At 38.9% G+C, this 12853-nt stretch overlaps 1 protein-coding gene across 2 annotated transcripts in view; it reads left to right on the top strand.

Moving 5' to 3' along the window:
- The window catches only part of LOC126815856 (carboxypeptidase B), a 43453-nt gene that overhangs the window by 16843 nt on the left and 13757 nt on the right, over positions 1-12853 (top strand). The window contains exons 1-2 of one of the 2 annotated variants that reach the window (XM_050541852.2): positions 2482-2516; positions 9710-9821. In XM_050541852.2, the coding sequence (XP_050397809.1) occupies positions 9736-9821 (86 nt within the window). In that variant the 5' untranslated portion in view covers positions 2482-2516; positions 9710-9735. Of the gene's footprint in view, positions 1-2481; positions 2517-9709; positions 9822-12853 lie in introns of those variants that run through there. The other variant, XM_050541851.2, reaches the window with a different exon arrangement.

Raw genomic sequence — 12853 nt, 5'->3', positions numbered from 1 at the left:
GTCTGGAATTTGGGGTATAGGGGTAGCTCGAACCGGGGAATAACATAGGCCAGGTGGCGTTAGTCTACCACTTCCGGTTTCGGAGTTATGACCCCCGAGCGAAGCCGGTCTGTTCGGGGTTGGCGGCTACACTAGGTCTGCCGCGAGTCTGAAATTTGGGGTATAGGGGTAGCTCGGATCGGGGAGTAACATAGGCCAGGTGGCGTTAGTCTACCACTTCCGGTTTCGGAATTATGACCCCCGAGCGAAGCCGGTCTGTTCGGGGTTGGCGGCTACACCTGCCCCGAGTCTGAAATTTGGGGTATAGGGGTAGCTCGGACCGGGGAGTAACATAGGCCAGGTGGCGTTAGTCTACCACTTCCGGTTTCGGCGTTATGGCCCCTGGGCGAAGTCTGTCTGTTCGGGGTATTCGGCTACACTAGGCCTGCCCCGAGTCTGAAATTTGGGGTATAGGGGTAACTCGGACCGGGGAGTAACATAGGCCAGGTGGCGTTAGTCTACCACTTCCGGTTTCGGAGTTATGACCCCCGAGTGAAGCCGGTCTGTTCGGGGTTGGCGGCTACACTAGGTCTGCCCCGAGTCTGAAATTTGGGGTAAAGGGGTAGCTCGGACCTGGGAGTAACATAGGCCAGGTGGCGTTAGTCTACCACTTCCGGTTTCAGAGTTATGACCCCCGAGCGAAGCCGGGTATCCTGCTAGTATCCTATATTTAAGACACAATTAACATTTTATAATCAGTACACGAATATAAATCACTTTACATATATTCATATAAAATTAATATGTGCTTTTTAGAACCATTTTCGTCTATTTCAAGGTTAGAAAAATAGCGCCATACGCCCTTTAACAACTTCAGCCACCAGCACGATGTATTATTTATTTTTCTGTAACACAAAAAGAAGATGACTTTTCTAAACCAACTATTTAAATTTATTTCAAAGACAATGTGAAGATTTGAAGATGTCCTTAAAAATAAAACCAACAGTCGTGCATGTATATATTTGATATTTAATTTTAAATATCTTTTCACCTGTTAACTGAATGTTTACAATTTGCTATTGTCATGTCTGTTTCCATTGTCCACACGATGCATTGTCCACACCTGCAGTACTTAAAGATTATTGTGTTAAAGATAAAAATTAATTAGGATTATGCCACAAAGTGTATCTTTTGTATACGTTTGTTCTTTATGACTACTTTAAAGTCTCTATGCGTCTTCTGCATTGTTCGTAATTCAATTGTCCACGGCTTAATCCATGTTAAGTTATATTTATAGCACGACTTTCATGAGTTAACAGGTTTAAACATGGAGACCGTAGGCTGAGATGTTAAACATGTTAACGAATGGAGCGTGCTATAAATGACTTGTAACATTGACACCTGCTCGACATGCTTGTTGTTATTGCACATCACTTCTCTATATGATTTCTACTAAAACTAGTCGTAAACCAGCAAAAGGGTGCAATTACATTGAACATGTCTAGTTATTGCACGGTTAAGCTCCACCCAATCTGTTAGAGGGGAACACTCCGCTAATCAACGAAAAGAACAGAGGAAGATTTCCCGTCCATGTTACAATTAGGATTATGTCACAAAGCGTTTCTTTTGTATTTTGATTTGTTCTTTTAAGACGTTTTTTCGACTAGTTTAAAGTCTCGGCGGGCCTTTGCATTTTTCAGAAAATTACACATTTTCATGGCTAAAATGTAAAATTGATTATTTTAACTTAAGAAAGAGAAATTGAAAATATCAACGATAGATAATCGGGCGGCTAGGATTCAATCGGAATAAAAACTGCAGGCCCACAAAAGGATTGTAGCGAAATTTACATGCGACGTTGCAGGAGAACGCTAGATAGGAGACGATCTAGCACATTCTAGCACATATGACGTCATATGTGAGGTGTGGATTAGGGTTAGGGTAAGGGTTGGGTACTGCAGTTTTCGTCAAGGTCTCGAGAGTTAAACAGAGCTAGCTCTGACGCTAACCTTGGAGCAAGCCTAACACTTACCTAACCCTAATGTACAATCCACATATGACGTCATATGTGCTAAACCGTCTCCGATCTAGCGTTTACGATCCCGAATCTTGACAGATTTTCAATGCAGCATATCTTTATAATCATTAGTTTTTGGTATAAAACGACAAACACGCGTTATATACATTTAATTAAACACCCGTCTAGTCCCGCACACACATTGGCTATAGATGATCAGCAAGATATCTAGAACAGAAACTATAATTTTCGTTTTACGCCGTCATTCGCTTTAAAATCCCCTTGATCAGATTAAAAAGATTTCAGCGCCTTGTCACTTTAACGACGACTTAATTAAACAGAAAAAAAAACATATTTCGTGGATTGTGACGATAGGTGTGTAAATATTGCGAGAAGTATGAAGATGTCGTCACGTGATAACGGTAGTATATAATGAGTTTGTATTGAATGAATCAATGCCACTCATCCATAGTCGGGTTCTACAAGACGTGTGATAGGCTACTTGTTACGTGTTTAGTTGGTAAGACACTATTTTATTTTTCTACTTTCAGTTATACCACATTTATAGGATAATTTAGAATAAAATAAAATGGGGTTTAACATCGAATTCTTCTACAAGTCTGGGAAAGGCTTTGGGGAAATTTTGACCGTACATCGGCGCTAGGTATACTTCTATTTCAATAGAATAAATAAAGAACTCTTTTAGTTTTCAATGTGATCGTTTTAATACTTTTAGTTGGTAAGAAACTTTACTACATTTTTTTTAGATTTTATCAAAGATAATACAAGTACGAATTTACTATATATTAATTTTTAATATTATGACAGTTGCACCACTCTTAGTTTATAAGAGTCTTTTCAATTTTTTGTATTAGCTTAATAACATAGAGAGAATAACTGTTTTTCTATTACTCTATCCAGTTACTAAATGCCCCTGAAAGATTAGATTTTTATAAATAGTTTGAACCAGGTAAAATGTTTACTATTCTTTTAGTTGATTAGAGAAAAAAAAATCTTCTAATTTTTTTAAAATTTTTAATATGATAATTGATAAGAAACTTGATAAGAAACTTCTATTTTTTTTAGATTTAGATTTTTTTTAGATTTTATCAAGACACTAAAACTAATCAGAGGTATTAAGTTTACTGGTAGATCAGATAAAAAAGAAATCTTTTAATTTTTTATATTTTATCAAACAATTAAATAGATTAAATTTTCCTCCCACTGCTAAAGACCCCTACGCGCAAGCGAATTATTGAAATAAAATTAAACCATATGTTAGTCCCGAAATGACCTAGTTTGTGTCGAGTGGACGTTAAACCCCATTTCTCTCTCTCTCTCTTTAGGTGTTAGATAAAAAAAATATTTAATTTTGAAATTTTATAAAAAGTTCAAACTGGTTCTAGTTAAATCATCTTTTTAATTTATCAAACTTTCAAACAGTTACTATAGATTACTCTACGTTTAGTAATCCCACTGTTATTGTATTAAGAAAAAAAAAGGTTTCCTTATTTTAGATTCCTCCTAAGGTTGAAACTGGCGTTATATTACGATAGAAATGAAATGAAATGAAATGGAGTTTAACGTTCTACTGTTCTGCTCCGAACGGACATATACAGTGTGCTATGAGCGAAATTTCGCCCGGACAGCGGCACTACGGCCTACTCTTAAATCGAATTCCAACTGTCAATGGATCTTTTACGTAAACGGGGCCTCGGTTTTCGTCCCACCAGAACGACTAGACTACTGTCCTTGTCAGACCCTCCGCCCTGCATTACTGACAAGGGGGAACCACGTCGGGAAATCTGGATGAACTTTCTCGGCCAATGTAGGGATCGAACACCCGACCTCCCAGACTAGCGAGTCAGCGTCTTACCCACTTATTGTATTAAGAAAAAAACCAAAACGTTTCTATTTTTTAGATTTCACCAAAGGTTGAAACTGGTGTAATATTACGATAGAAACACGACAGATATTATATGGGGAAAAGTGCACTATCATTTTAATATTTTATCAAACATAATCAAGCTTTGAAATGAAATGAAATGAAATGGAGTTTAACGTCCTACTTTTCTGCTCCTAACCTGGGCTAATGAAGACGGGCATACGCCATACAGTGTTCTATGAGGGAAATTTTGCCCGGACAGCGGCACTACGGCCTACTCTTATATCGAATTCCAACTGCCAAGGGATCTTTTACGTGCACGCCAATGTGTACACGGGACCTCGGTTTTTCGTCCCATCCGAAAGACTAGACAGCTTTCCTTGTCAGCCCCTCCGTCCTGCATCACTGACAAGGGAGAACCACGCCGGAAAATCTAGATGAACTTTCTCGGCCAATGCAGGGATCGAACACCCGACCTCCAGACTAGCGAGCTAGCGTCTTACCCACTTAGCCACGTGATCCCCATCAAGCTTTGAAGTCATATTTGAATTTATATTAAGGTTTTGTATGAAGAAAAAAGATCTATACATTATTATAATACAAATGTACTTTTAGTTTCCCTGTCGTTATTTGATAGGCGGTGGATGGCCGAATGGTTAGCGCGTGCACGTTGTATCATTATTCTGTCATTGAGTCAACTGGCGTGGTTTCGATTTTCCGGTTGTACGTGACAAGGAATAGAGTCGCCTGTCCAACTTCGTGGGTTTTCTCTGGGTCCCCCGGTTTCCTCACACTGCTAAAGGCCCTTACGCGCAAACGAATTATTGGAATAAAATTGAACCATATCTTAGTCCTGAAATGACCTGGTTTGTATCGAGTGGACGTAAATAATTTCTGACGGCAGATGGATTTATATAATCTCCGGTTGGTTTTCAGATCCCATGATTATAAAGTTGTATTTCTTTAAATCTTTACATAATTTACAATTACATCTTTTAAAGGGCGTATGGCTCTATTTTTTTTTTAATCTTGAAATAGATTTATATTCATGTTTTTTTTAAAAAAAAATATATTGTAATTTCTAATCAATTATGTTCGGTAAAATACGTGAACAGTTTAAATTGAACGGCAGTCGTTTACGCCTGGTGTATTAAACACGTTTGTTTAAATTATTATTTTGTCGTTTGTGATTCAGACTTCACTAATTACTTTCACATGGTATTGTACGATATGTTTTTATTTGTTCATAACAAAATGACACCCGAAACCATAGAGTACACGACTCGTGTATTGATTATAAAATGTTAAGTGTGTCTTAAATATTGGATAATAGGATCCTATAGTTTCACGGCAAGATAACGTCAATATTGACTGAAATTGATAAATGTTGAATTCTGATTCGTGTTTTTAATTTCGAATATTATTGAAAATATTGAGTTAGAGACTTAACTCCTTTGAACTTAAATTTTGGAACATTGGAATTGGATATATGAAAGCCCCGGCTCGTTTTCAGATCTCATAATTACATGTTGTAGCCTATCTTTATGTAAATATTTAATGAATAAATAAAGTTAGAAAGGAAATTTAGGTCAAATGGAAAATTAAGTTTTTACCACCCGGCTAGGGCTTTAAATGATGTCAATCAATCGCTTGCAGGTAGGGATCTCTTATCAGTAGGATGAAACCGATGGACCCGGAGAAAACCCACGAGGTTGGACATGCGACCCTATTCCTTGTCACGTACAACGGGAAAATGGAAACCACATCAGTTGACTAAATGATAGACCATATCATGCAAAGCGCACGCGTTAACCATTCGGCGACCCCCCCCCCCCCCCATGGTTAAACCAAATATTTAGTTACTACCGATTAGTAATAATTGGCATCTTTTAATGGTTTATTTGAGGGGGTCACGGTGGCTAAGAAGGTAAGACTCTGGCTCGGTAGTCTCTGGGGTTCGGGTGGTCGATCCCTGCATAGGCCGAGGAAGTTCATTCAGATTTTCCGAAGTTGTTGCCCCTTGTCAGTGATGCGGGGGGCCTGACAAGGACAGCTGTCTAGTCGTTCTGATGGGACGAAAAACCGAGGTCCCGTGTACACAGTGGCGTGCACGTAAAACATCCCTTGACAGTTGGAATTCGATATAATAGTAGGCCGTCGTGCCGCTGTTCGGGCAAAATTTCCCTCATAGCACACTGTATGGCGTATGTCCGCCTTTATTAGCCCACTTCGGAGCGGAACTGTAGGACTTTATACCCCATTTCATTTCATTTTGGTTTATTTGAAGTTTCTATTTTTAATAATTCTAAATTGTTAAATTCAACGAAGTTCTTGCTCTATATTATATTATTATTGTAGAAAGTTCGGGACATTTTTCTTGACAAACGCTCGAGAAATCAATACGAAACTAGCATGTGGTAGCGATTAAAAATTAATAGTTTAAAAGCTCTTGAGTAGTATGACTAGGATTTTCACTTCCTGGTTAAAATCTGTGATTTAATTAATAGGATTAAAATATGGAATCGTATATGCACATGTTTGTTTACACACATGCTCGTAAGTAGTCATCAGTTTCTCAGACATATCACAGGGCATGGCTTTCAATGTTGAAGCCGCGGAAGCCCAGTTTTATTTGGGTTTTTTTATTTAAAATATGGGGTTTAACGTCCACTTGACACAAACTAGGTCATTTCGCAGGGGCGGATCCAGGATTTTTAGGAGGGGGGGGGGCGTGCTGCCCCCACTTGGGAGTGCGAAGCCCGGCCCTCGGTAGGCGGACTGACGGGCAATCAACCAAGTCACCAACCGGCTCGTTTCGGAGTAAATTACGACGGGGATCACTACCATTTTTAAGTATTTTTGTTCTCCTTTCCCGCGCCTGTTTCGGGACTAACACATGGTTCAATTTTATTTCAAAAATTCGCTAGCTCGTAGGGGTCTTTAGCAGTGGGAGGAAACCGGAGGACCAGGAGAAAACTCAAGAGGTTGGGCAGGCGACCCTACTCCTTGTCACGTACAACCGGGGAATCGAAACCACACCAGTTGACTCAATGACAGACCTTATGATACAGCGCGCATGTGCTAACCATTCGCCCCCCCCCCCCACGCCCAGGGGATAATGCGCTGGCTCGTGTACCAAGCAGTTCCTGGGTTGAATCTCGGTATTGGCCGATGAGATACACTGGATTTTCTACATAGATTTCCACTGTCTGGGTCGCAGGATGAATTTTTTTTTTTTAACAATATTTATTCGATCAATATTTACATATTATATAAATGAAATGAAATGAAATGGAGTTTAACGTCCTACTGTTCTGCTCCTAACCTGGGCTAATGAAGACGGGCATACGCCATACAGTGTGCTATGAGGGAAATTTTGCCCGGACAGCGGCACTACGGCCTACTCTTATATCGAATTCCAACTGCCAAGGGATCTTTTACGTGCATTCCAATGTATACACGGGACCTCGGTTTTTCGTCTCATCCGAAGGACTAGACAGCTATCCTTGTCAGGCCCTCCGTCCTGCATCACTGACAAGGGGGAACCACGCCGGAAAATCTGGATGAACTTTCTCGGCCAATGCAGGGATCGAACACCCGACCTCCAGGCTAGCGAGCTAGCGTCTTACCCACTTAGCCACGTGATCCCCCATATTATATAAGGAGACAATATTTAATTATGGGATCTGAAAACAAGCCGGAGCTTATATAAATTCATTTCCCGTAATAAATTATTTACAGACATATAAATACATTGTTTATAATTACAATCACAATTTACATAAGGTTATAATTACAAAGGCAAAACATATTTATTTTCACTTGATGAAAATGTATAAAATACTAAATATGCATAGGTTAATGTGGTTAGCGACACGATTATGGTGTGGTGACAGTGTGGTGCGAGCCCCGAGTTGTGGATAGTAGAGGGGGGGGGGGAGTCAAGTTTAAAACCTTGAACACGAAACGAAAGGCAGGATGAATTGACTGGCAAGGAACAGCGGAGGTCCCTTTTAAACATTGGTGTGACGTAAGAGAATCGTTCACAGTTTGAATTCGATATTAGAGTACCCTACATGTACACTGCATGTTTTTCTAGGGTTTGTTGGAGAATTTTGCCCGGAAAGTGGCGATATTTACTTTCCGTAAGGACATTACTTCAGTCATAAATTCATTTTGCGTAACCTATTTTTGAACTAGTAGAGCAAGAACGTCCCACTCTTTATCTCAATCTTAAATAATCTTAAACAACGTAGCCTTTATTTGTTTTCATTTAACCACCTGTCGGTAGAAATAGGGCTGAGGAATAACGATCAATACTATATTATGTTAGCGTAGTTAAAGTTATTTGAATACAAAATGAAATGGAGTTTATGATTCTACTTTTCTGCACTGACAAGACTAATGATGACACACACGGAGAACTATTTACTAGAGGGAAATTTTGCCCGGGCAGCGGTCCTAAGATCTAGTCTTACATCGATTTCAACTGCCAAGGGTTCTTTTACGTGCACGGCAATCTGTACACGGGACCTCGGGTTTTGGTCCCATCCTTACGACTATACGTTGTCCCTTGCCAGGCCCCTCTGCCATGCACCACTGGCAAGGGGGAACCATGTCAGAAAATCCCATTGAACTTTCTCGGCCAACACCGGGATCGAACACGACCTCCTGTTCAGCGAGCCAACGTCTTACTCACTGAGCCATCGCGACTGTCTTGTATACAGGGCGGTTATATTTCTTGAAGGCACATGCCTTATCAAATGAGATGAACAACCAAGTTTTCCTCTTTGACAATCTTTTTTTTCCAGACAATGTCTTGGCGTATTTCCACGATCTGTGTGGTTCCCTTGTGTTTGTATTATTTCTTAAAATAGTTACATTCTAAATTTCCAAATTATCGGCACACGCCTGCAATGCACTGACGGCATATCCAAAATATTAATAGTTGCCTATAAAAAGCGGTAGAGAGCGCACCCCTGTACCCCAACCCCATATCCGCACATGTTATTAAAAACCAATTAAAACTCTTTCCATTCACCTGTATTTGTGACTAGACGATCGATTGTGTCAACAATTCTACCCTTTTTTATATATAATATTCAAGTTTAGATTTAGTTATTTGTAAACTATTCATTCAGTTAAATAAAGGAATAGTTAAAATTTTAGACAAATTTATAATAAATGAACATAACATCTATGTACATTATACTATAATAGCAACAAAAACAATTCGCTATACTGTTTTTGGACCTCGAAATGATCCTCAAATCGAAATTCGTAACTCATCTTGTTATTCTTCGAAAACTCTTAAGGCATACCTGTCCCTTGGACAATTGTGCATCGATTGATGGACTTTGGTTTTGATATGACGTCACAATTCCAAGATGACTGCGGTGACGTCATATTTAGTTCATGTGGTCACGTACATTTATGCTACGATATTTTCATTATAAGAAAAATAATTGTTATTCTTTATAAGTGTGACGTTTTAAGACATTGACCCGGTAATTTTATACTATCTTCATTAAAAGTGAAAATGAAATGCATGGGGTTTAACGCCATGCTCTCCTGCACCAAACAGACTAACGAAGACTGACGAAAGCCTATTTACTGGTGGATTCACACATTTCCCATACGTAAATGCGTTAACCAAATACGCGAACAACCAGCCATCCATTTACCATATAGGTTAGGCAAGTAACTCTGTTTTGTCCAGACCAGTATTTATTGTATTCGAAAGTAAACAATATGTGACGTAACGAGCGAGACCACAACATTTACAGTTATCCAGAAATCATTTTGTTTTCCTATTTCATATATTTCAGAGATAGAATAACACCAGGAGTGGAATATGTGGTATCACGTGACGATATCATCATGTCTATTTATAGCACTATCAGCTGTTTGCGTGCAATCTTCTAACAAACCGTTTCATGGGTAAGTTCTACTTACACTTTCAGTTCTTTGCAATCTCCCCTTTTTGGGCCATTGACTGGTCGCCAAGCCTACTCATTTTGGCACGCTTGCTTCACAATTCCAAAATGGCTGCGATGACGTCATAGCCATTCCCTGGTCCATTGCATGGTCGTACTAGTTATGTGTCCAAATGTAGGGGGATATACAGAATCTCCTACTCGTCCTTTTTGATATCAAAATATATCAACACATGTCGATAAATCTTTGCCTTGGCATTTTCGGATAAATGTGTCCCTAATTAGCATCTTTAGCTAAATGTGTCCTTTAGCACATTTTGCTAAATGGCTTTCTTAGCACCTTTAACTAAATAGAGAATCTCTCACTTTTAAAAAATGTTAATTGCTCTTTGTAAATAAAAAAAAGTAGTTTCTACAATTAAATTCATGTAAAGTGATATCTCCTAAGGAGATATCGCAGTAGATTGTGAAATTGATCACACGTGTAAGCGATGTCTACTGTAGAATGTGTTATTGGTCGATAAGTGAAATTTAAGTCAGAAAGAGGACGTTGCTTATGTGTAGAAAAATCTGAGAAAATTATGGATCTGTCAAGTTTAAAAGTCGAGGAAAGAAATGAAATGAAATGAAATGGGCTTTAACGTCCTACTGTTCTGCTCCTAACCTGGGCTAATAAAGACGGCCATACGCCATACAGTGTGCTATGAGGGAAATTTTGCCCGGCCTCCTCTTATATCGAATTCCAACTGCCAAGGGATCTTTTACGTGCACGCCATTTCTCCCTCTCTGGTCCTCCTGTTTTCTCCCACTACGCGCAAGCAAATAAATGAAATAAAATTGATCCATGTGTTAGTCCCGAAATGACCTAGTTTGTGTCGAGTTGATGTTACTCTCTCTCTCTCTCTCTCTCTCTCTCTCTCTAATTAGCCAAGTTGGTGCAGAGAAGTAAAACGTTAACCCCATTTCATTTCATTTTGATAAGAAAACAGTATACTATGACAAAGATGTAAAGAATTGAAACAGATGAGAGACGTGTATTGAATCAAGTGTATGTTTTACATCAATGTAGATTTATTTAAACCATTTAAACTCTTTCGCCTTTTTCATTCTATTGTAAGTTAGATACTCGCAGATCAAAGGGGGGTAATCTTTACACAATTTGTATAAAATGACATTATGTCGTTCCTTATAACAACAACCTCGAATCTAGGACTTTGTGGAAGGGGTGGTGCGGTGCGGTGGGTCTGAAGGGCTGGAGGGGCGGCTACAAGTTAAAAAGCAGAATAGGGACACACTTCTGATCCGATCCGACATTTTGATTCCCTATGGACCTTCAAAACAAAAATCACAACTCATATTTATTAGTTATGACTTTGGGGAAATGCACCATTTGACCTTTTCAATTGACAAATTTGTCGTAAATATTAAGAGCCGTTGTAATTGTTTCCTGAAATACCTGACTCCCAGCGACCCCCCCCCCCTCCCGGCCTGTTGTATATGTTTCAGGAAGTACCCGGGTCCCAGCGACCCCTACCCCCCCCCCCCCCCCCCCCACACACACATACATAACTCCCCGATCTCGAAATTTTGTTTAGAAAGTTACATAGTCCAGAACTACCAGTATAATAAAAGAGATTATCACGTTTATATTTGTCTGGTAGAGATGGTTAATACAATTGTTGTAATACCTGAAATGTGAACAGACAGACATACGCTAGTCATCAAGTCACCAGTTCTTGTAAATAATCATATTCCTGAAGCAATGACCCGAGAAATCCCTCTCTGCCCATTGCTGGATTGGCTTCTGATACTTGCGCTTTTCAGGGAGTGTGTCTATTCTCCCCGTTCAATCAAATATATCCAAAAGCACAGCAACATGACAGCCCTTCGTTTAATCAGGGGTCTTCCCTAAAACTTTGGACAGTGATTTAAGGTATTAAAAACGGTGAAAGTGTTGTTCGCCTAAAACAATATTGTTTACATTATATCCACAGAGTAAAAATCGTGTTGACAGTTGATAGCCTTGTTTGTCACACAATTAGTTTTTCTGCAATATTCTGCTATGCACTGGTTAATTGGGCATAATAAAATCGTGAGTCATGACGTAACGTTATGTAAACATATTTGGTCCAATTTGGAGCTATGTTTGGTATTGTTACGCAGTTAGCTATTGGTTGTTAATCGGACTATTGACCAGTCATAATTTAGAACAAGAATTCGCTTTGTTTACAGCAGTGAGTTGTGAGATTAGCTCTAATCAAACGAAACACTGTGAGGAGTATGGTAAAGAATAAACAATGCCCGGGAGATAGCATGGGCAATTATTAAAAACATAATCTATATGAATAACCCGACTGACTACCAATCGCTTAAAGATACATTATGTAAGATTTAGATAAAGAGCTAGCCATTCTTGCTATAATAGTTCGAAAATAGATTATGTAAAATGAATAATTTGAAAATTTCATTCAAATCACTCTATTGCGAGCGAAGATATTAGCCTTTGAAGGTTTGACAAGACGTGTGCAATACTTTCAGCCACCGTACTGGTTGTTCGAAGCTAAGTCTCGCTCCTCCAATTTTGGCTTAAATCAAAATATGGCTGACCTGTTCTAATCTATCTAATATCGGAGAAATCCGATGCCATCGAGAGCTGATTATGGCCTGGATAATTAATAATTTAGAAAACATTTCAAACCTAAAGAAAGACCTGCAATATAGGCAGATTTAGCTCTTGCATTTTAAATGTATGTTTAATATATATACCTTCTTGCAAGTCATATTTTAGTGTAGTGAGTTATTGAGGCAAAAACGATGCGGCACTAAGCTATTCCACGTATTTTACACCCTCCCAATTCCCCAATTTTGAACGGATTGAAACACGATCGCCATTTAATACTTTAATTTAAAATTGAATAATCGAGACTTTGTTTATTATCGTAGCAATGGTAGCAATTGAAACCGAGACTACGCTATTCTTCAAACATTTATAACTTCTTTCCAAATGAAGTAATTTGACTGAAATTTTCAATGTAT

The sequence above is a fragment of the Patella vulgata genome, chromosome 3 (genome assembly GCF_932274485.2).
Source record: "Patella vulgata chromosome 3, xgPatVulg1.2, whole genome shotgun sequence".
NCBI classification, from domain to species: domain Eukaryota; kingdom Metazoa; phylum Mollusca; class Gastropoda; family Patellidae; genus Patella; species Patella vulgata.
This window is presented reverse-complemented; position numbering and strand designations above follow the sequence as displayed.